The sequence below is a fragment of the Clinocottus analis genome, unplaced genomic scaffold (assembly GCF_023055335.1).
Source record: "Clinocottus analis isolate CAN_PGR_092001 unplaced genomic scaffold, fCliAna1.0.p SCAF_13, whole genome shotgun sequence".
Lineage (NCBI taxonomy): Eukaryota > Metazoa > Chordata > Actinopteri > Perciformes > Cottidae > Clinocottus > Clinocottus analis.
Genome location: NW_027175854.1, coordinates 7,442,563 through 7,467,510, shown reverse-complemented (window position 1 = coordinate 7,467,510; position 24,948 = coordinate 7,442,563). Strand labels below are relative to the sequence as shown.

The following is a 24,948-nucleotide window of genomic DNA, read 5'->3' as shown; positions in this document are numbered from 1 at the left end:
GCCCCTGATGCATGCACACATGAACTTGCAAACTCTGTTGAGAGCTGGCTTCTCTTTTCTCCGCCTCTCTGTCACTAAGATCTTTCAAATATGCAGTTCCGCATTCACTTAGGTTCATAGAGCTCCAGGTACCTCATAATTTATATTATCACATATTGTTCCTCACCACTTCCGCCTCCACATGCCCCTCACAGTACAATGTGTTAGCTATTAAACAGATACAACTGTTTTCCTTTTGTTCTTCCTCTAAACACCTCTCTCACATAGCTAAGTCCAACAACTCTTCAGACAAAACATCTCGTACCGTTATCTCACCAGCCAATCAAAAGGCAACAGCATAAACCTCCATATCAGTGTCGATCAGCTGCTGTGTTCTCTGAGTGTCTCTGGAATCAGACGGGCACTCAGTCAGCCAACTACTCACTCTTCACGTCTTTAATCTCCCCGACTGTAGTGTCCTCCTCCAGAAACGATGCGATACGATTATGTTGCGCAGCCAGCCGGCCGTCTACTACGCCGGTCAGCTGACGAATCAACTACGTTTAGACAAAAGAGCTGCATTGGTTTTCATAATGGTAAAAATAGGACAAATGATCACAGTTGAGTGCCTGGAAATGAAGCATTGGTAATTACAGTTACTCATACTCTGGTGAAAGTGTAAACAGTATGTGCCATATAAACTCAATTATCAGATTACTGCAGCAGCTTTTGGATCATTTGAGAACCATAAAGTAATATGTAAATAATAAAAAAAACTCAAGAATTAAACTCATGATAATGTGAAGACATTTCATTTTTCTATTAAAAGTTAAAAAAATGTTTTGCTTTTTGCTTTTGCTCTAAAGCTGTGATTATTTGGGTGATTTATTGTTCTTTTTAGAGGGTTATTTTGTGTGTTTTGTTTTCCTCTTTGCTTTTCAAAACCATGACTGAATGGGATTAGTATTGCTTCATTTCTCCTCCCTGCCAGTCATTCAGTCATCCATCTGCCAATCCAGTCAGTCAATCAATTGGTTGAGCTCCATCTTGCATCTAATACAAACGGCGTGCCAAAGAGGGAACACTGATTACACTGAGTGCTACTCAGGATAATGAGTGCGATCAAGGTTCCCCGCCAGCACATACACACATGGCCTGGACATACAAGACATACAGGCAGACACACTACAAACAGACATCAATCTTTGTGCTTATTCATTTATTTACAGTAGCTGTCTGTTTCCTCTGAAGACAAATCAGAGAGCGGTTGAATTTCATGAATAATTGAACACATTTAGTTGTCTCGATTTGTCTTTTGTACTTCTAAAAGTGGGGAGACAAACAAATCACAAACATTTGCTGATGTCTCAAGTGTTTTCATAGTCAGAACTTGGAGAGCATGGATTCTGTCGGGCGATGGGGGGGGGGGGGGGGGACATCAACGTCCAACAGCTCTCTTTGTGCCGTCATTAAATCCCAATGACTCTTTCTTATCCGCGCTGAGATTTCTTTTTCTATTCTTATGGATAATTAGACCCTGTGAATATGCATGGTATTGTGCTATTTCTTTACGGCTCTTTGGTTCCATTTCTACTGTCTTATGATGGAAACCACTTTAACAACGATCCGAAATGATGCGTACACCCGACTGGGTCAAAGGAACCAAACGGGAGGTCACTTTTTAATTGCAATACTTAAAAGCTCCACTTCAGCTAAAGTACATGAAAAAGTAACAACACTAAAATATTCTCTGAAATTACAGGAATTACTTTCCATCCATGCACAATGTCCTACATTTGCATTTAGATTATATGACAGAGTTAAAATGAATGAATGCACATGTCATTGACATGCATAGACTGTTTTTATATAATTACCTGCAAAAGAAACTGTGTTATAATCTCATATATAATTATTGATATGAGTTGATATGTAGTTGTCCCTAATCGCCACTTGTTGTCCATCAGCTGCAGCATGCTCGTCCGCTCAGGCCGGTTAGCCGGGTTACCCGAGTTACCCGAGTTTAATGGACAAAGCTTTGTGGAGTGCTGTAGCCATTACTGCTAATTGCATCTGCCTATATGAGCATCTGCACGTGGATTATATTAGACGCGGCTGTCAAGCACGATGTGGGAGGTTTAAAAAAAAAAACTAAATTGCAAAGCATTAATTCAATTTTGAACATCTAACATGATCCATTCATGAGGGTGTGGATAAATAAGGCTGCTGTGTGGCAAAGTGTACGCTCAGACCATGTTGGAGAGTCACAGCAGCATGTGTCGAATGCACAAGAAATAAATACAGCTTTGACAACTGTAATACCATAGAATTAGTGTGAGAGTTAACCTCCTACTCTGCCACCGTGTCTTGTTCGCTCCCTTCCCCTCAGTCAGTCTGTTGCCTCATATCTGCCTCTCTCTCGCTCTCCCTTCTCTGGCCACAGTAATTAGATGGCATCAGCGCAGGGCAAAGAAGCTCAGCACAGCGCAGACAGGAGACACACAAAAAAACATTTAGTGACGCTGGCGTAGCGTCAGCGGCGAATGATGTCATGGGCAATAAATGTGCTTTTGACCGCTCGGGTGATGGATTGGGAGATGGGAGAGGAGAGATGGAGAGATGGAGACAGGGATGAAGTGAAAGGGAAGGGGGGACGGCGGGGGATCCAGAGACAGGAAGTAATATAATGAAATTACCGAGTGAAGGAAAGAAGTAGACGGCAGATATGGAGGAAAGTGGAGAAGGTGACAAGTGTTGATGATGTGAACGGAGGAAGAGAGAGGAGAGACGGGAGGAGGGAGGGGAAATAGAAAGGCATATAAAGAGACACAGAATGAGGGAGAGGGAGAGAGACCGAGAGAGAGAGATGGAGGGAATGATTATGAGTGGAAACGTTTGGCTCTCAATCAGGATATGGACTCCCATAAATAACGTGCTCTCAGTCAACAGCATGTCGTCACCACATTCACACACTCTCTCGCTCTCACACACATCGCGGGGCTGAGACGCTGGTGGAAGGAAAAGGGGAAGAAGAGGGGAGCAAATGTAGCTGTTGCCATCATAATAAAATAAAGAAAACTACAGAGAAAATTCACTCTAACTCAAAGAAAACAATCAGAATTGCGCCAGATTTTCCTCATTCTGTGTCTAATTCCATTTTGTTCTCCTCCTCCACTGCTGAATATGCTCTGGTACTTTGCTCATTTGTATTCATGTTGTGCTTGTTCTTCGTATTTACTGCGCAAGGAACCCTGATAATGACATTATATTGCTTCGGCTAGGACTTTCAGGCAAAATGGAGACTATAAAAGATGCAAAGAGAGACTAAGGGAAATCAAGACAAATGACAAAATGAAAACAATGCTCATTTCGGCCATGTGTGTGATCAATCTTCAGGTTCTCAATGCATTCACTTTGAATGCATTGACAACAGGTAGTAGTGTGAGGGATTGTACCACCAGCGGCTCATAATAATCGGGAAGAAACAGATATCCAGAGTGGGCATGAGTAATGCGTTTGGTTTCATTTCAAAATCTCCTTTTTAAAACTGTGTTTATGTGTGATGTTGAACCATAAGCACTGACTCTTTTTCTTTCATTGCTCCTGATACCGGTTGGTTTTCTATTCGTCATCAAAACACACAATCGTGCACTTAACTCATGGGTGTAGCTTGCTTGCATAATTTAAAAGTTCTTCAGTTGGCAGTGACTGCAAATGTGTTTTAGAGGTCTTCACAGTTCCAGAAGGTTGGACTTGATCCAAACAGACCAGAGGAAACCTACGCAAAACCAATGTGCAGAAAGACCTGCTCAGAGAGAGACATGAAGTAGGGCCGGAGCCAATGTCTTGTTTTTCTTGGCAATCAAAGCTTCCTTGTTGTTTCTTCATGTCTCTGAGGACAGCTGTGCAATTTGTATTTGCACAAGCTAATCCATGTGTTTAATCATATAATATTTTTCTAATTCAATATCTTGATTACAGTTTACACAAGCTCTAAACGCAGTGTTGGGTTTGGTGAAGTCGGTGCAATGCTATTGATGAGTTTTGTTTGCGAAAGAGATAACGTGACTGACTACGGGCTGGCAGCAAAGCATGTTGTACTCTCCATGAACTTCTGTTCCACTGACAGTGCAATCTGCTTCCCTTCTATTATGAAAAAAAATAAATTATTGATTCTTGAATTCTGCGCCTCCTCCTCGACCAGAGCGAGGTTCAAAGGTCAACAGAGCAACACGGTGTGTCCGTACTAGCTGACACTCAGCACCTTGCTTAACAACAGCAAGGGAACCTTTCACAGTCAACACAGATGCTAAAACCTGTAAACATACCAGGAAATGCTTGTTGACAGTTCAGTACTGCTCTTTGCAATTGACCAGTGCATGCAAAAAATATTGTATCTCTGTCTGAGGTGTCTCCCCATGTACCATAAAACATGTCTGATTAGCTGACTGTTATCAGCATTGCCTCTATCTGACTGAGTCTCCCACGCTCTCACTCTCTTTATCTGTCATCTCTTCAGTATTCTCTCATGTCTTTCACCAGATTTGACTTGTCGTGTCTTTTCCACCCACATTCTTCCCCATCCACTTCTCACCACCCCATTGCCTACTTTTCATATTTTTCATATGTTTTAATACAATCTTGTAAACGTAGCTTTTGGCCAGAGACTTGTGATAATTGAATAATAATCATAACACAGTTGTTTGAAGATGTTTCCATAGTAGTTTGAAATAGATAATTAGGAGGTAATTATGAGAAGTTCCACTTGGTTACGCTCTACATAGCTTATTACTCTTAATATAACTACGATAAAAAAAAGGTTAATTTGGAGCCTTGGTATCAATTCTAGTTATTAAAAAAATAAAAAAGCAAAATCAATTCTCAAATCATCAATTACGTTGAAAATCGTTTTGCCTTTTTTATTATCTTAAAATATATATTTCAAAGAAAGCATGTGATGTGTTGAACATGTACGGCCTCGAAAAGGATCATAGCAGCTTAAAGGGGCAGATTTTTTGTTCTCTACTTTCCGAAAGAGCTCTCGGCCCCGTCTCACTGCCTGTCTGTCTTCTAGCTGTGTCTCTGTGTTTTTCTCCTGCTTGTCTATCTCTCTTTTCACCGGCCATTTCCTCTGTCCTTCCAGACAACATTGACTTCGGTACATGCGAGCTTTGTAGCTGTTCGCTTCACTCAGTCGGCGGATGCTTCTCGACGGTGTTTCTCATTGTCTCTGCTCGGCTGTGCGCTGCTGTCATTAATTATGAAGTCTCAAATGGATTTCCTATACACTCTGTGTCCCGCACGCACACATAAGTACAAAAAGAAGACAGTGAACTCTGTATGTATGTGTGCGTGAACATGCATCACTGTCTGTGTAGGTTGGCACATACCCCAAGGAATCCTGTCAATCAAACCGTCTTGCAATTTGTCAGAGAAACAAGGCACTTACCAAGACAGGCGACGTGTATACTTGTGTCTCTGTGTGTGTGTGTGTGTGTGTGTGTGTGTGTGTGTGTGTGTGTGTGTGTGTGTACACCGGTCATACGTACTAATCTTATGTGCTTATGCATGCATGGAATGATATCTTAAGACATATAGAGGAAACACTTGTGTGAAGATGCGGCAGCTGATTTCATGTAGCATGAAAAGGAAGACATACAATCCTTCCGAGAGACAAAACTAGCAGCTCTCTTTCTTCTACTCGTGTCATTCATTGCTCCTTCTTTCCATATGTGTTATTCCCCGAAGTGTTTTCCTTTTCTCTTTACTCTACATGTCCTTTTTACTTTTTGCTTTCCTGCACGGCACACAATATGTATGTGTACTCAGTCAGTCTGCTGTAAAGAGTTGAACTTAATTTTCAACCATCCTTTTTTATTTTTAAACAGACAATTAGTTGTATTGAAATAAAATAAGGGATATCAAATCCCTTCATTCCTAATTAGTGCTTCTGAATTCAAGTGGATTGCTTTTACGCAAGTATTTTGAGGACACTGTTTCAATAAAAAACGGGGTTTTAACCCTGCAGCGCCTTTTTCTGCCCTTCACCATCAGACATCAATTGCTATTCCTCCCCACTTTCTTTCTCAGTCTGCCTCTTTCCGTTTTCCTTCCATGCCGCTCTATTTTCTCAACTTCTTCCCGTCTTCATCCACTTCTCCCTTTTTCTGTTTTTCTTTCCATCTCCCTCTTTCACTTACCTTCTCTGCAGCTTTCACCTAATCCTCAAAGACAACATTCCTATTTCCTAAGCCATTTATGCTCTGTTTATGTGTGTCTATGTGTGTGAGTGTGAGTGTGTGTGTGTGTGTGTGTGTGTGTGTGTGTGTGTGACCCTCGTGACATAGTGATGTGCGTCACCAGGGACTTATCGACTTCCTTAGACTCTTTCTTTAGGTCAGCTGACTTAAACAGCTAGCTAAGGCCACTAGCTAAGGCCACTCTTCACTGAAAGTCAAGTGACAAATTGACTTCCCAGTTAAACACACACACCGTCTAATTTATGGTCATGCATCTTGAGTCAACTCTCAGATGAGCAGTCAATGTAATTTGTGGGTCTTTTCAGCTCCTCTTCTCTCCCTCAAAACCTCGGAGCAGAAGTCATTTGAAATGACCTAAATGGCTTCTTTGTTGAACCTTTGCTTGTTATGGAGGAAACCAAAATATTAGCACCACACAGTGAGGGCTGACAAGTTGATTCGATCGGCCACTGTTACTCTGTGAGAGAGGAAAAGTGAATCGCACACACTCTGTCTGACAGGTACATTTCCACTTTTTAGCTTCACCTTTGACCTCACCGTCAGTTACCAGCTGGTGTAGCACAAACTGGCCAAATGACACACAGTCAAAATCACAGCTCACATCACAGTAAGTCTTACCCTGAACCCACAAGTGGTCAACTAAATCACAATAACAACTACCAGAGCAAAATCAAAACAAGCTTAGAAAGCAGTAATCAATAATAATAATAATAATAATAATAATAATAATAATAAAAAGAATAACTACTGGCTTCGTCAATACAGGAAAAATTGGGGACATTTTGAGTACAGCAGAGTTGATAGAGTTTGGAAAGAGAAGAGAAAGTTGAGGAAGAGGAAGAGGAGAGCAAAAGTGCGTAAACTTATAGCCAAACAGTGTTTACTTCCTGAGGTTAGAGAAGAGCACAAGGAGCAGAAGCAGAGTAGGCCCTCAGAAGAGAAGAAGAGCATCGGTATTATGAAAGAGAAGATACAAAAAAAGCATACTCACCAAGCTGACTGCGTCTTTGAGCGTAGGCTACCACCACCGCGGCCAGAACTACACAGCACAGCGATGTCACAAGGTTTGCCATCTGTAGACACACACACAGCAGAGTCATGAGCGTGAGCGCATGCGAGAGACAAGAGTGAGCGTGTCCGCCTGTCGCCCTGATTGACTGACAGACCCATAGACGCCTACAACGCCATGGAGGAGATGCAGGGATAGCCGCTTCCTGTCCTCTCTCTGTGTCTCTCTTTCTTCTGTTTTTGCGACTGCGGTCACTTCTGAGGCCTTTTTCTCTTTCCTTCGCTTGTTTCCCCTCCTACTCGTTAAACTCCCTTATTTCTTTACTCCTTTCACCGGTGTTATCCTTTTAATGTATAACCGTTCTTTCGCTCTGTTTCTGTGTCTCCCTCTCTCCTTTTCCCTCTGTTCATCAGCCTAATGGGTCCATCCTCCCTGGGATGGGCTATGGCCAGCAGCTCTTAAAGGTATAGCACACCATAAACAAACGGACAGCCTTCATGTACAACAACAAATACCTCGCGGGCATCCCCGCCGCCTCATTGTTGCCTCACACGAAGCGTTTGCAACCCAAAGTTTAACATTGGCGTGGTCGAGGTTGAGATGGAAGAGATGAAAGGCTCCCTCATCTCTTGCTTTCCTTATACTCTCTCAGTGTTTTGTTGTTCCCCCATCTTAACGTGTCACTCACTGTCGTTATTTCCTTCCATTATAAGCAAAGGAAATCTTCACTTCTCCTCGCTTCCACTAGAAGGTGAAAGGTCAGAGTTCAGGCTCAGCGTTAACATAACTACACTATCAGTAAACTCGTAAGGATTCACCGTCGTATTTAAGGACACTTGAGCAGAGCGGACGCCAAAAATAAGGGGCCTGAACCCACAGCCCCTGTCGTCTCTGTGTGGGCTGCTCCTCTGCCTCCTCTCAGTAGGTAGGAGAGCCAACTGCCTCTCTTTGCTGCACAATGGTTGTCTTGGGGTCTGCCTGCTGCTGACACTTGTGGTGAGTAAGGTGTCTGTGTCTGCATGTGTTAGGACAGAGTGAGCGCTCTAAATAGAGGCGAAGAAAGGAAAGTGATTTTCCTTGTTCTTTTGATGCACAACTCCAGCTGTTACAAACACTGCCATCTCCCACTATCTCTTGGTCTGTGTTTAGTTTCACCCTTCCCTTTCTTCTCTCTCTCTCTCTCTTACTCACTTCTACTCTTCATTCTCTCTTCCACTTCTCTTCTTCTGCCATATCCCTGAGAGTCTTCCTCACTCTCTTCAGGGTAATATCTCCTCATTTCCATTTCGCAAACTCTATCCCCTGCTCTCAGTGTTTCTCCTTGTCAAGCTTGAACATGAACTTGCTGTGCTGAGTTTAAGCGTCTCGGAAAGATGAGACACGACGTCAAGTACTGCCGAGCGACAGAGAAGAACATGAGAAGGCTTTTACGGTCCCGCTAACATCTCTCACAAAGCAATAAAACAGTCAAAGACATTGCACATACGCGGAGATGTTTTCATGAAGGACAAATCTAAAATGAGAAGCTTTTACACCCACACAGCTTTTTACATTGTCTTACATTGCAAAACTAATTGTGTTAACTTTCACATTTATAAGTTATTCATCATGTGAAGAATACTGGAGTTTTAAATTAATTCTGTGTTTTGTTAAAAAAAAATTATACGTCAAAAAGACACAAAGAGGAAGGTTTTTCTCATGAGAACTAAATGTGAGAGGAAGAAGACAAATATTTTCTGCCAAAGAGTCTGTGTTGTAGTGCGTCCGGATCTGGCCTCTCTACTAAGGCCGTGGTTGCTTGTAAAATTCCATAACAACTAACTATTTACTATAAAACCATCAGTATATAAATAAGGGTGCAGGCTATTTACCGGTGAAATATTACAGTATGGCAATACACATGCCAGCATAAATGTTCCACAACGATAGTAACAACAGCATTCACAAGACAGTGGCAGTCAGCTCTGCAATGCATGTAACGCTTCAACGCAAGTATAAGTTTAAAACCAGGATTATCGTGAATTAAGATTGCTTTGATCTGTAGATAATTCAACTCAAACTGGGGTTTATTGTAATTTACTGATGCTATTCTTTCAAATACACTGGATTATGTGGATATGTGTTCAGCAGAGCAACAATTTATCTTAAAAGCAAACCATCGTCAAGTTGGAAAAACATATAATACCAGCTATACGGCATCATTTTAGCAACTTTCTTTTCCCAGTTATCAGTGGTTTTAGCGAACTGGGGAGTCTGGTTTGGACTTTTTGTTGTATTAAAAAAAAGTGGCCGTTTACACCTGCGACTTTTGAAAGAGGGAAATAGTGACTGAAAGTTTGCCTGAATGCATATGATTGAGAGTTAGATTTTGTGTGTGTGTGTGTGTGTGTGTGTGTGTGTGTGTGTGTGTGTGTGTGTGTGTGTGTGTGTGTGTGTGATGTGATTGGCAGCTCATATGTATTTCATCTGAGAAGATATTGAGGAGAGTGACAGGGGGTGAAATTAAAATTGCATCCCTTGTCAGAGCATTACAATCCCCATCTCTGCTCTTCAAGTGCTGGTTTCAAAATCCAAATGGTTTGTGTGTGGTGTGTGTGTGTGTGTGTGTGTGTGTGTGTGTGTGTGTGTGTGTGTGTGTGTGTGTGTGTGTGTGTGTGTGTGTGCATGCATGACGTTGTGGGGGTATTTAGCCCGTCTATCAGCAAACAATACAGTTTTGAAATCTGACAGCTTCAGATCGCTCATATAATGACAGCCCACAGGCGGTTAGCGCTGCAATCACACAAACTCAATACAAACCCTTCTGCCTTTATCCAGCCGTCCACCCCTCCCAATTCTCCCATGTATTCCCTTCTTCATCTTCTTCATTTTCCTCTTCTTCTTCCATATTTATTTATTCATTTCTTATTGGAGAGGAAAGGGCTGAATAGGCGTGATTCTTTTGGCTGCTTAATTAAAATATATAATTCATCGCCGCGTCAAATGATTTTGCCTCTGCGTCTTTGTGGAGTCCGATTTGGGAACATTTGCATTTAAATTGGAAAGCCAGGAGGGAAATACACTAGGCGGGCTGATATGTGTGTCTGTGTGTGCGCGTGCATGGGAGAAAATAGAAGGCACCATTCCATCTCTTAAAGAAATGCACATATGTACTCTCTTTCTTTCTTTCTTTCTTTGGTCTCCTTTCTCTCACAATGGGAAGTGTCCAAATGAAAATTGGTGGGCCAAATGGCACTAGAGAACATCCTGTAATCTGAAACTTGGAGGTTTGTCCCTTGAAATAACAGCTTTGTGTCTGCAAACAGTCACATGTTCAATCATTAAGTTTTTGTCTTTCTCCCAAAAGAACCTGACAACCAACTGCCACATATGGAAGAGTCCATCACTAAGCGTCTCTGCAGAGAAAATGAAGTAAAGCATCCTCCCGGGCAATAAATGAGCTCTCTGATTTACAGCAAGAGTAGAGTTTACAGCCTTCAGGCACATCGAGCACAGCTATCAAATACACAGGAGACGCTAACAGTAGAGGACTTAAATTGTTGTTCATTATGTTCATCAGCAGGAAAATTAGTTTTCTTTCAAAGTGAGTTATGCATCATGGGAGAGAAATGACACCTGTGCTGACAAACTGAAACACAAACAAAAGATTTGTCTTTAAAGGTCATAAGAAACCATCTTATTCAGTAACTCCTTTAGGGTATGAACCAAATGTAGATTTATGGATGTCACGGGCAGTTAAAGTGTATATGATGCTGAGACAGTGGAACATTATCCTGCTGGGAGGTAATTGGAGGTCGCCTGTTTTTATGACACTGAAACCAGTGTGTCTGGCACCATGCAGCACGTTAAAAGTATGTAAAATGACACCTATTTCTGCCTGCTTGCTTTATGTACTGACTCACAGCGGCACAACACCCCATCTGCAGCAATGGCTTTTGCATAGAAACAGGAACAAGTGTTCAACAAAGCGGCATGGCAGAGAGAAAAACAACTGTACTGCACTTCTCTTGGAGCTGAAACATAAAGCCTCCTAAAGGAGTAGGCCGTTTGGATCTAAGAGTTTTTTTTAGCCGATTTAGAACAATGTCTTAAATCATAGATACTCAGAGGAAACTTGCCTAGGACGAGGATAAAGGTTGAATAACGTACTTTGAGGGAGAATATTATAATGCTATCATTAGGAAGAGTAAAAACCTTGAATCTCCAAGGTAAGGTTCTGGCTGCAGAAATAAGCTTTGTGTTCTGTGCACTGAACACTCAACAAAGAGACAAACTGACTTACTTTTGACATGTTTGTCCTATCTCGGGGCAATGACACACACTTTGTTTCAAAGTATTGTAAAGCAATTTTGTTAGTAGTTTTTTTGTTACAATCCAGTGTATCCACCAAATGAGGAAATTGTATACACATATTAAAAGATGTATTATCGCACATATTTTTGTTAACTTAAATATAATATAGTAGTAGTAAAGTATATAGTCCTATATTTCTAATCAGGTTCATCACAAAGAAAAATAATAATGGGTGCCGAAATGAATGCCTGTATGCATTTTGATCTATCACTAAAGGTTAAGAGGAGGCTCACAGAAAGTGAAACGTGTGCAGACAAGTTTCTTTGTTGTTTTTCAAATGATGTAAAGAGAAATGTCTTTTTCTAGTAAAAAAATAGCATTTGGCCAAGCATCCACGGTGACTGTGAACTACATGTCATGGCACCATCAACGACTGCCCTGCAGATGCTCCTTTTTGACCAAACATGCACGTTCACGCACACACGCAAACACATCACCACACATAATCGAAACCTTCAATGTCAATAATACAACTTCCTCATCCCCTAACGTATTTTTCTTTGCTTGGCAACAATAACTCTCTCATCAATCATGCAAGACCGCTGCAGATTACCCACACGCTATTAAGGTGGTGGTGGTGAAGGGGGCGTGGGGGTTCAAGTCTGATAATGTGCCTGCTGGCATTTTGGGTACAACACACACACACACACACACACACACACACACACACACACACACACACACACGCACGCTGATGTGCACAGTAGGCATTTGTTGATAGTCGGACAGCTGTGACCTTTTTCTCAGTCGCTCTGGCTATAATTGCTCGCTAAAGACAACGTTGATCGTGACTCGAGAGGTAGCAGGGGTCGTGCCCATAAACAAACACACACACACACACACACACAGCTCATGCACAGGGGATGACGGCACTTGGCTGTGAGTGATAAATTCAGCCGTTGATCGCATGTGACTGCTCTTAGCTGGCTGGAGATTTAGAAGACGAGAACACGGCGGCTACTATGCATCTTGCGGGCAGCATGGCGGCTGCTTCTGCTGCCGTGCTGCTGGTGAACGTCCCACCTCTCAGAGCTGCAGTATGTGAAAGTTTTAAAGAAGTAGCCAGTTCACAAACATCATAACTCAGGGGCCAGCGTCTTGAGCTCATTGTGGGCAAATGTGTCGGTAGTATCTGTCCACAGACTTGAATTAGTATTAAAGCCTAATATAATTAAACATGGCCGACTGAGTCAATAACTTGCGTCAGTGGCGAGGTCGTGTGCGAATAAACAGCCTACAAAGGAATGGACGATAGCTCATTGGGCTTCATCAGACTAAAGTCAGGTAGCAGATCCCTGGTGTACAGTCTGAGTCCTTATTGTATTGGTTTTTGTGCATTCAAGCAGGACTGTTTGCTGTGTGTGTGTGTGTGTGTGTGTGTGTGTGTTTGGTCTCCACCCAGCCATCTGGACCTCCTTGTGCGTGTAGAAGTAGATATAGGTGGTTAGAACGCTCTGGAAAAACACAGTGTTACCTCCAGCCCTCTCACCTCTGAACTCTATAAGTGTATCAAAGCTAAGAAAACAGAGCACTTGGTGTGTCTACGTGTGTGTGCATGTGTGTGCACGTCTGCGTGCGTCAGTGTGTGTGTCAGCATTCTTAAGGCCTATGAGGCTTTGAATGATGGGTGAAGACTCCCCTTTGTGAACAGGGAGCCTCCAGGAGCTGCGCAGCATGTGTGTGTGTGTGTGTGTGTGTGTGTGTGTGTGTGTGTGTGTGTGTGTGTGTGCGTGTGCGTGCGTGCGTGCGTGCGTGCGTGCGTGTGTGTGTGTGATGTACGGACTGTGATGTTCTGAACAGAGGTGTTTTTACAGGGAGTTAATCAGAACCAGAGCTGAGGCCTTGTCCACTGTGGTTAAAACGCACGCACGCACGCACACATGTGTGCGTGCGCGCGCGCGCACATACACACACACACACACACACACACACACACACACACACACACACACACACACACACACACACACACACTACCTTTCCCCGATTAAATACTACTTGCAGTTTCTGTTGGTTAACACAAGTCAAATTGTAAAAGTTGATTTGATCCCATAATGCAACAGAAATGGAACAACAAGTAAATGTGGTTATGGCTGCAACCGATGATCATTTCATTTGCAACATGGACAGATGTCGTTGCACCTATTGGGAACGGGCTACAAATAGTAAAGACAAAACGGGCTATTCTGTGGATGGTAGGATCGTTGGATGAAAGGTCGTGCAGAACGCCCTCATAACAAGTTGTGCAGTGTGAACAGAACAAAGATCGGACGACTTTGAAGGTCGTGTAGTGTGAGCTAGCTGCATCCGACTTCACACGGCTCCCTCCGGAATCACAAAAGGCTTCATATCCGCTTTGTATCCACAAATGCGTATTAGCCCCATAACACTTGCAAACAGACCTGATGTGTCACGGCTGACAAGTTAGGATCTCGGGTAATAAAGTTTATTGCAAATTAAATGTCCACACTACAGAGAACAATGACTCCATTATGTCATGAATTCACTGACACTACACTGTAAAGCTAGCCTACATCTCCATTATTTCCGTTTCTGCTCTCAGGCGCACCGCTGCGTTGCCACAGAATCACAATTTACTCCCCAACGCAGAGTCAGAAATTGACTCAGTGGTACAACATTGATATCTCACATCTACGAAGCCTTCTGTGAGCAGAATAATGAGCTCCTGGGGCCAGAGTGATGAAGGGTGTTCTTCAAAACCATCTGATGTTCTATGGGAAATAATTAGACCGGCATCTTATTGACATGACTTCAAATACTCACACGTTCCTTTGATAAATAAATAAATGCTGAGTATCCAGCCGGATTATTATTATTATTATTATTATTATTATTATTATTATTATTATTATTATTGTTATTATTATTATTATTATTATTATTATTATTATTATTATTATTATTATTATTATTATAATCTCAAATAGACATTTAAGATTATTACATCTTGGGTCTTGGACAGAGGAAGAGGTTATAAAAAGCACAAACTACAAAAAAAGATAATGCAAGCTTGACAGTGTCATTTCTACGTTAAGAAAATAGATAAATAAGGACTTATTCAAAAGTTTTAGAGTGACAGAAGTACCCGTCCCATTGTTTGTTTCCAATATATTACCACAGAGGCCTCTTTTTACAATGCAATAACTGTGTTTGCTTTTATTCCCCTCCCAAACCAGAGGTAACTGATGTCTGAGACGAAAGCTTGCATCTGTGATCGAGGCCTGGAGTCGCACAGAAAGAGCTAAGTATTGAGACGGAAGAAGACAGAGAGAAATAAAAGTGCAGATAAAAAGTGGAGAAACAGGCACAAAAGAAAATATGGAGTGAGAGATGCGCACAAAGTGCAAGGAACAAGAAAGACAAATGCCAATTTCCCCTTCCGTCTTATTGCGTTGATGTGTGAGTGTGTCTGTGTCTGTGTGAGAAAGACACGCTTGTGTGCGTGTGTGTTTGCGTGTGAATGGAGTGTTTCCCAATAAGTGTCGGAAACTAAAAACAGTATGTTTACTCAACCTGTTTGCCAAGCCTCTTTAGTAAATATAGAGGATACAGTAGCGGCATAGACCGGACTTCCACACACACACACATACACACATTCAAACACACACTTACACATGCACACTTTCATGCATACAAAAAACTAAATAGACACAAACGCTGTCCACAGGTCTTTACCACTGGGGGCTATTTGTAGAGCCTGTAGCCTTAATTTCGGTCAGTCCATCAGTTGGGTGGCCTTTCAAACACATGAACACGTGTACTGTACACACACACACACACACACACACACACACACACACATTACGGGATAAGCAATAAAAGACGTGGATAACATGCACCCAAGTATGTCCTAAACCTTGAACACGATGATATTTAAGCCTAACGCTCCTCATGCATCCTCAGACTGCAGGAATACGTGCACTAAGTCCACATACACGGTAGGGTGGGTGGCCCAGAACCTCAGCAACCACATAAACACACTAAATATATTGGAGCATTCACTAAAGTACACCTAAGTGCCTGTTGCTTCTTTCTGAGCAAATACGGTACATAACTGGAATAGTCTTGTGTGTGTGTGTGTGTGTGTGTGTGTGTGTGTGTGTGTGTGTGCGTGTGTGTGTGTGTGTGTGTGTGTGTGTGTGTGTGTGTATGTGTGTGTTCAATCGCACATTCTTGCTTTGCTACCTTGATACAAACATACCAAAAGGGGAGCAATTCATATTGTACATTTGTATTGTGCTTATTTCCTATGGTTGAAACAAATATATGTACATTTAAATCACCAAGAACTCATCAAGAAGTGATGAAGAAGTGCAAGCAGAAAAATTCATAACATCAAATGAAATATACCTCAAATGCTTCATTTGTGTCTTCCCTGAGTTGACACGAGAGAGAACACTTCTTATTTTATGTAAGAATACCAGCCCCACACTGCCCTCCACCCCCAGTATCGATGTTGGGAGGGGAAGCACTGGAGAGCCAGAACCAGGACTGCAGCGGGGTAGACTGTCAGACCTGTAAAAGTTCCTCGTGGTCATTTTTAAAGAGAAATAATGTGTTTAAGTATATTATGTAAAGTGTCTTAAAGTGCCCTGCCTAAGGTCATCCCATTATGGTGAATGTCCAGTCTGCCACGTCTGCTTAGAAAAAGTAAGGAGAAAAAAAAAGAAAAAAAAGCATGACTTCAATCACTGAAGTTATAAGCTAGATTTGCAGCCCGAGACATGACGAGCGGACTGCGTGCACCAAAACCTGCTGAGCACTCAGGACGTCGTCTAACATCACACTTGTGCGCTCACTGTAGTTGGCCTGGGAAGAGTCATCTACTGCTGAACAGCACTATTCTGAAGGACTACACTTAGTCACCGCTGACTTAACACTGATGTCATTATCTAAGCTCACCCCGCATCTATACAAGTGGGTGTGTGTGTGTGTGTGTGTGTGTGTGTGTGTAATAGAGAGCAAGCGAGTCCTTCATTATCTCACTCGACTCTCTCTGTTCACCACAAGCCCTGTGGGCCCACATTCTGTCCTCCATTCTCTTAATTTCTGTCTTTCCTACTGATGCGATAATTCAACAATTTAACTCGAGCAGTCTGTCTCTTTCTCTCTGGATCCACGGGCTCTCTTTTCCACCTGCTGCTCTCCTCACCTGTCATCCTCTCCACCTTTTCGACACCGTTTTCTATTCACCTTTCTCATATGGTGGCACCTCTGTCACTCACCATCTTTTTTTCCAGTCCAATCCCTCCTTCAACTCTCTCTCTCTCTCTCTCTCTCTCTCTCTCTCTCTCTCTCTCTCTCTCTCTCTCTCTCTCTCTCTCTCTCTCTCTTCTCTCTCTCTCTCTCTCTCTCTCTCTCTCTCTCTTCCTCCCTCCCTCTCTCGTGTCCTCCGGTAAACGCTGATGACAGCATTTCCTCTTTTCACACAGCATGAGAGCCCTGAACTTCCCGGAGGAAGTGCCATGACGATGATTCGTCAATGAGTAAGCAGGGCCGGTGACAACCTCTGAATCTAAATCATGTTCAGTGTATAATGCCATGTCTATATTGTCTTCAGACAAACTGAGTTAGTTCGAGTAAAATACATATTTATTCGAGATAGAAAACAAAGCTCGTAAAAAAGGAAATGTGTCAATTTAAGCACAAGATGTGGGAGGAAAACAGGCCCCCGCACCCACACCAGGCTACGTCTAAGATGCCCTTGAGCAAGTCATCAAACTAGCGGCACTGCCTCTTTGGTCAACAGTTTAATTCACAAGTCAGCTCACAGTTATTAATATTCACTGCAGCAGGAATGTGAATCAGAACCTTGCTGAAAGAAATATGCAGGCTCAGTCAATCTAACCTGAATAAATAAAGGTTTAAAACATATATTTTAATTCCACTCCGCCTGAGGTGGTTTCTGAGTAATCATCTGAATACGTATTATATTGTTGAAATTGGCTCTACCCGCACAGCCCATGATTATGGACGGTAACAAATGTATTTATTTGTTGTGAGTGCTCGGTAAGTGGCTGTGTAATTCCCAAATAAGAGGCCATTTCATCGCTCATGCAAAGAGCGGAGATTAGAACTTGATGAAAAAAAGCAAATTATAGATACAAACTCAAAGCAAAAGAGTCAATCGCAAAGAAAATCCTCGTCACAATCATGAGGTAGAGATGTGACTGAAGCTGTGTGTGTGTGTGTGTGTGTGTGTGTGTACCACATGTGTGCTGCTTTAAGCAAACACTCTGCGCATCAAGGTTTTGACAAAGCTATAAACATTGTATTCCCATTTGTCCACACACACACACACACACACACACACACACACACACACACACACACCTGTCACTTGTGCTCCTGCCCTTTCATTGTTTATTAGCACTTCAATCCGTTATAAAGGTTTTGGCCTACAGGCGCACGCTGCGTCCATCCCGGCTGCATCTAAATGACCTGCTGCAGGGAAATATCCTATCAGTGGTGTTTGAAAAAGGTAGCGGTCTCGCTTGTCAGAACTAAGTTAATGCCAAAACATAACAGCAGAATAAGCGGTGTAGGGGGCAAAAAGAAAGAAAAAAGAAGCAAAAATAGGTGGTACCATTAAGGTGAAACAAAATGAAGACGGAGATGAAGTTGGACAAAAAGAAAATGAGGAAAAGCGCTGAAAAAACATGATGGAGAAAGAGAAATGGGAATTGTTAAGACAACAGGAGCAAGAAGAGCAAGAGGGGTCCACACACACACACACACACACACACACACACACACACACACACACACACACAAACACAGCGGACAAAGCATATTCACAATCGCTTCTGCGCGCATGGATACACACATCTGTGTGCAGTTTATGTAACCGTGTTTGTCTACCGATTATCGTGGACTCATATAAGACTGTTATGCAACATCACTTAGATATTCAACATTCAAAATCATATTTCTCACACGGGATCTGGAAACTCTGGTCTCCCGCGTTGCTCAGCCGAATATCTAACCAGCCGAACAGAAAGAAGTCTCTAACCCGCTCCGACTGAAAGCATAAACTTCACAAGTAAGACAGTGAAATGCACTTGAACCCTGAGCGCTGATCACAGCGGTGGTACATATTTTCAGACCACAGAGCTGGAACGACGGTGTGTGGGTAGTATTTGCTTGGAAATGTCAAAACAAGAAATGAAAAAAATGTATATCTTGTTGGGGATCCTGGGGGATTGATCTGTTTTCATATCTCATATTAAACCAACTGATAATTGTCACCCACCAGTGGGAAACATTTAATGACTTTTGAGCTGAGCTATAAATAACAATTATACATTGTTGACTATTAAAAAATAATCATGAGTGTAACTCAAGGAATCCACCCATTTTAGGATTCTGCCATTGTCTGTCTTGGTTTGGTTTTAAACAAATATGTTCCACACCTTGTCTGCTTTTGGAATAACCAAGCCGAGTCGGATACAAATCAATATTTGATGTGAAACGTTGCAGTCAAGATTCATTATGGAAAATATTCAAGTAGAATTTAGTCACACAAGTTCTAACATGTTTGTTTTTTTTATCGTAGTCTGAATATGTGAATATAAACTAATTTTAAAACTGTAATCCAACGAATCGGTGAAAGGTGTGAGGTTTGCGGTATAACTGTCAACAACTGTGAGCTTATGGCAGCATTACAAACCAATGATTAACACAGATTAGGCACAAAAACAAATGAAATTAAGAAATGTTTGGAAAAAGTGGTATACATTGAATATTTTTACACAAAATACAGTTGACAATTTTTTTGTATTCGCTATTTTATATTTCCAGCCAATAAGTGTAGTTTTGTGTGTAAACAGTGGATTGAGTAAAGGCATTTTGATAAGTTTGAACCCATTTTAGTCGCCAAGAGCAAATATGTGCAATCTACGTTTGTGAAAACCATTGAATAACATTTTTTTTTTTTTTACTTATCTGTTAGCGCAAGTCATTTAGCGTGACAGCCAGGTGGCCATTATTCAAAGTTACGCTGTATAATAGAGTAGCCAGTAAGGGAGTGGTGGCAGACGGGTCACACAAACACAGGACCTTCACCCAGGAGCGACTCTCTTTTGTGAAACTTCACAAAGTAGAAGAGCCCAATTGATTAAGGGAGGCTGGTTGTGTATTTACGGCAGTAACACTAGTTGTTACGGTTCTTACGTGACTTGGTTCCGTTACATTATTATTTAAACACGGAACGGGATATCTTTTCTAACCTTTACTAAGAAGTTCAAACCACGGGGCATTGTGCGTTCCTGCGAGCGTTATCCAAGGCTGATATGAAATTTTTATGGACATTCAACTCATCCCGTGGTTTACAGGAACATAGGACATTTCTTCTGGCCACTGGGTTGTTGTATCAGCCTACTGCTGTCTTTTTATTGAATCCTCCCTGCGGTTGCCTGCAAGCCGTTAGCTTTAAATGCCCATCCACTATAAATATTGGTTCAATGGGTTTGTTTTCCCTCCTTGAAATGAGCCAGTTGGTGTCATTTCTCCTGTAAAAGATGAGAAATTACCCGAGCCCAGTGATCCATCACAGCAAACAATACAACATGTTGGCCCTAGTCTAATTCCTCCGTTTGGTGCTATTCCCTGGTGACCAGGTTGAGTAATTTTACTGTTGGTGTTCACATTCAGAGACATCTGAGGGGTCCACAACAGGATTCTGGCTCTCTGATCGGCTGATCGAAGCCAGAGGGTCTGCATGTCAAAGGAGACGTAATACAGTTTTCACTTAAATATGAAATTAATTGCAGTAATTTCATTCCACTCTCCTTCCTTTCAAGCAGCTTATACTTAGGAATGTTTCAGTCAGCAAATAATCCATCCAAAACACTGCTGCACAAATTTAATCATTATTTACCTCTCTGTATTAAGGTCTGTGTTGGTTGTGACAGCAGTTAATTACACGCTGGGAACGGGCTAGACTCTACAATGTTTGTAATTAATTAAAAAAAAAAGATAAAATGTACAAATCTATAAGGACAAATTCCACTCACAGTAAAATGACTAAGCGGCTGGAACACAGTTCGAGGCGAGAGCAAATAAGCTTAAGCTCTAAATGGCACCAGCACTGTGGTTAACATCCGGCTCACACCAGTAAACCAAACAAGACAACAAACCTGTAAATGGCACGAAACAAACACCAACGGGATTCCAAGTCATGAAAGTTGAGTTGCAGGGCCATTTTTCGTGGGAAAGAACGTAAACATAAAAGGATGAATAACGAGGAAACAAACGTAATCTCACGGTGCTGCCATGCAGCACAATGGGATGACAAACATCCACTGGTGTACAGCAAAGTGTCCGTAATGGTTTTTATTGTCTGCTGGTGGCTCAGAAAAGAGGCGATGCAGAGATGGATGTTAATCAAACGCCTTCCAGCACTCATAGACATACGTATACCGAACAAGCCGAGGCATAATGCGCGGCTTTTTTCTTTTCTTCCGGAGACCCATTTTAGATTCTATTTCGCAGCCGTGTGAGATGACTGACAATCGCTGTCAGATTCCACTCCATTACTCTCGCGCACACTCAGACACACACATATCGATTACTAAACTCTGCTGCCTGTGGAGTGGAGCCAATGTGAAGTGGCAAGTGAGGGAGGTGTGTGCACAAAAAAAAGAGAGAGAAGTGGAACATAGGGGATATGCAAGGACAGATCTTAAGCATGCGTGTTCTCCCGTTGTACGGGAACCCACATGTCACCAGGATTAATGTAAAAGGCAATTCCACATACTTGCTGTTGCCTCACTGGATTTAAACTTATTCCATTAAACTTCCCTCCACTTCCCTATAAGATGATTATTGGGGTCAAAGGATTGCTGTAAGAGCTCTGACTTTTATTGTACCATATCTTTGGGTTTAGCTTGTGTTGGTGGTAATCTACAGTAAGACTTGAAGCCTAATCTTCTGTTGCATTTATTGTAAGGTGCGGATGGATAAAACTCTCGGCTTGTTGTCAAAAATGTAGAAAGAGGAGACGAAATAGACAAGAAGAAGAGAGCAGAAAATCGTAGGGGGAGGCAATGGAGAGCCAGTTCAACGCAAGTGTAAGAAACAGGGTAACAGCGGCAGCTCAACTCAAAACACTTGTCTAATCATTCACACTCTAAATCACACACACCGCCATACAGCCCGGAGCCAAAACTCTCCCCACCACCCGGCAACCAAGGTTTTCAAAATGGTCCACCTTTATTGGGATTCAGCTCTCTCCAAATACAATGTTTCTGTCACCCAACCTCACACCTTTCTACTGATCTCTCTGTGTCTGACTCGGAATACATATGTTGCCTGTCTATGTTTTGCAGCCTCTGCAATGGAAAACTTTGGTCGCACAAGGTGTGAAATGAGACTGTATTGATCTGTCTGCCTGTGCTGAGTGGGTGCGTCTTTGTGTGTCGCCTATGTGTGTGTTCGTGTGTGTGTGTGTGTGTGTGTGTGTGTATGTGTCAGAGATAGAAAGTCTCTGCCCATGTCCTCTTCAGGTAAGTCTGTTTTTCATCTCATCAGAGTGCATGTGCACACAATACAAAAATGAGTAAGATCTTGACATCATTACAACGTCAAAGACCTGACACACACACACACACACACACACACACACACACACACACACACACACACACATTGTGCAGCTCTAAAAGCAAATGACATTGTGTTTAAGTGATCAAACTTCTTGAGGCATGTATTTCCATACTTAAGTGGTTGATTCATCTCAATTGTATTATGAATTGGAAGATCCTTCACTCAACATCATTAAACAGATTCATATGGCACTGCCTTAGAAATAAAGCAGATGAAGACAGAGAAGTGACATCAAATAGGCCATAAAGTAGAACTGTCTCGTACTTGAGGCAATGATATTCAGCAGTTTATCAGACCACACCTTTTTTAGTGTGTTGCAGCCAACACTCCCAAAAACGGGGTACAAATGTGGCAATGAGTTATGATTGAGGTAAACACTAGCCACCTTCCTAAACAGCTGTTTAATCGCTCACACTGATCACACTAAATCATAATTGCTGCATTACTTTTGCATTCCTGTCGTTTCTGCCTGCTCGTGTGTTCGGCACTCAACCCCGTCACCTCTCAGTGAACTACTTTCTGTTCGTACGTCCACATTTGGCTGCCGACATCCTGTTGCTATCATAACTGAACTGTGACAAATCCCTGTACGGTCTACTGGCTTGAATGTGGCAGTTTTACTTCCATATACGGGCACTGTAAAGCCGTCTCCCTGAAAGGCATTGTTAAAACCTCAGGATGGAACATATTCATATTTTACGGCATCGGTTGTAGTTAAACGTGGGGTCGATGATCAATTATGAAATGCAAATGCTGAATTGTAACATGACACTGATTATTGCCATCTACAATTCAATTGCAATGTTTAATGTAATTGTATTCCTCTTGAAAATTGCTTTGACCAGTTTGTGCTGCCATTTCACTCTGGTATCCTAAAAAGGACATTCCCATTTTCCAAAACTTTCTTCTTTTTCTTCTTTAGGGAATTATTTATGATCCTGTTTGCTTTTAATCGTATCACAAAACCGCTATTGGGGGGTGGATGGACCACCGGATTGTGATATACTTATACATACACATATACATCAATATTGATATTATAAGTGTTTCTGGTATGTACTCTTCTCTCTTTTAATCATATTATTACAATCATTCACAACTATTACTTGTTTAACACACTATACACCTTCTCATTTGATTTTTTCTCTTTTTGAAACCAACCCTAAATGGCTACCTGGCAATGTTTTTTCTCCTGCTTTTCTCTCGAGTCCCTCCGCCTTCCCTCCCTTCGCCTCATTTTTCTACAATTCCATCATTCCCTAGCATGATCCATCAAACCTCCACCAGCTCCCTCACCCCATTTGCCCCTCATACCTTCGCTTTCTCAACTTTCTCCGCTCTCTCCGCTCTCCCTGCATGTTTCCCACCACTCTCCGGCGCCCTTCCCTCCGTCGCCTTCCCCTCCGTCGCCCTCCCCTCCGTCGCCCTCCCCTCACCTCCTCTGCTTCTATACATCCCTTCCCCATTCATCCCCTCCCTGTCTTCAACGCTCCTCCATTCCCTCCCCCTTCCCTTTGTAAGATAATACATTTGCAGCCTGAGTGATCTATTGATTCCCTGAACCCCAGCGCCCTTCAGAAAGGTAATTTTTTAAGGAGGGAAGAAGATTAGACAGAAACGCAGCATATTTCAAGGTGAAAGGGGCTCTCTCTGCTCTATCGTCAATGGAAACATCTCTATTTTTTAAAAGATATGACGCGCGTTAGACAAAAGTGCAAAGTGCTCTATACGCTCCACTTCTACCATCTTGTCTCCCCCTCCTTCATCCCATGTGTTTGTTTTCATCTTTACACAGTAAAAATGCCTTGGTACACATTGCATTTTGGGAAAAGTGCTTTTGGTTCATAAAAAGCAACTGCGAAAGTTAAGATTCAGGCTTGTTTACTAAACTTCACAGGATATTCTACTGATCCAACAGCCCGGTTAAATCACCTGAAGCCTTTGGTACATTTGGTCATGCTGTGATAAGCCGAAGGTATTGATCACCCCCAAGGCTCCGCGGTGAAGTGAGAATGGAGTACCCCCTTGGAAACAGGTTTAAACTCTTTTCAGGTTAATTTTATGGAAACCAGTGGCTTCTAAAAAGCAGGGGATCACTGTGAAATGTGTGTTGTGCTTTGCTATGTTGTTTGGCAGTAAAGCAGATCATCTGTAGTTAATGAGCTAAAAGTCTTCTTTTAGGAGCCCGTTAGGGATTAGTGGAATTCTGTTTTGACACATGTTGTTGCAAAAGTAGGCGCCACACATTTAGTTGGGGTTCATTCTATATTTGTCACACACACACACACACACACACACACACACACACACACACACTGCTTTGCTACAGTGTAGCTGTTGCTGATAATTCCCCAAAGGGAATGATTTAGAATTCAGATTTTGTTCTGTTTTCAGCTGCCAGAAGGTCACCGAGGAACTGGAAGGAAACAGTTAGCACAGCACTTCTACATGATAGATTTATATCGAGGACCGCGTGATGAATACCACATAATTAGAGGAGAAAACTTCATATTCCTTGAGTTTGTCCTCTGACCAGTGGACGGTTAGTCTGTGACTGTCGGCCATCACTCTGTGTCAGAGCCACCAACTCTCACGCTTTCGCCATGTGACACACACTTTTTCATGTTTTCACACGCTCACACGCCACACAACCAATATCTCACGGCAATACTACTCATGGCGTTAAGGAGCGCATCTGTAAACCTATTCGCTGCTTAGACA

At 42.2% G+C, this 24,948-nt stretch overlaps 1 protein-coding gene across 2 annotated transcripts in view; it reads right to left on the bottom strand.

Moving 5' to 3' along the window:
• The window catches only part of cntfr (ciliary neurotrophic factor receptor), a 202,019-nt gene that overhangs the window by 111,788 nt on the left and 65,283 nt on the right, over positions 1-24,948 (bottom strand). Inside the window, exon 3 of one of the 2 annotated variants that reach the window (XM_068573297.1) lies at positions 7,231-7,312. In XM_068573297.1, the coding sequence (XP_068429398.1) occupies positions 7,231-7,312 (82 nt within the window). Of the gene's footprint in view, positions 1-7,230; positions 7,340-24,948 lie in introns of those variants that run through there. The other variant, XM_068573296.1, reaches the window with a different exon arrangement.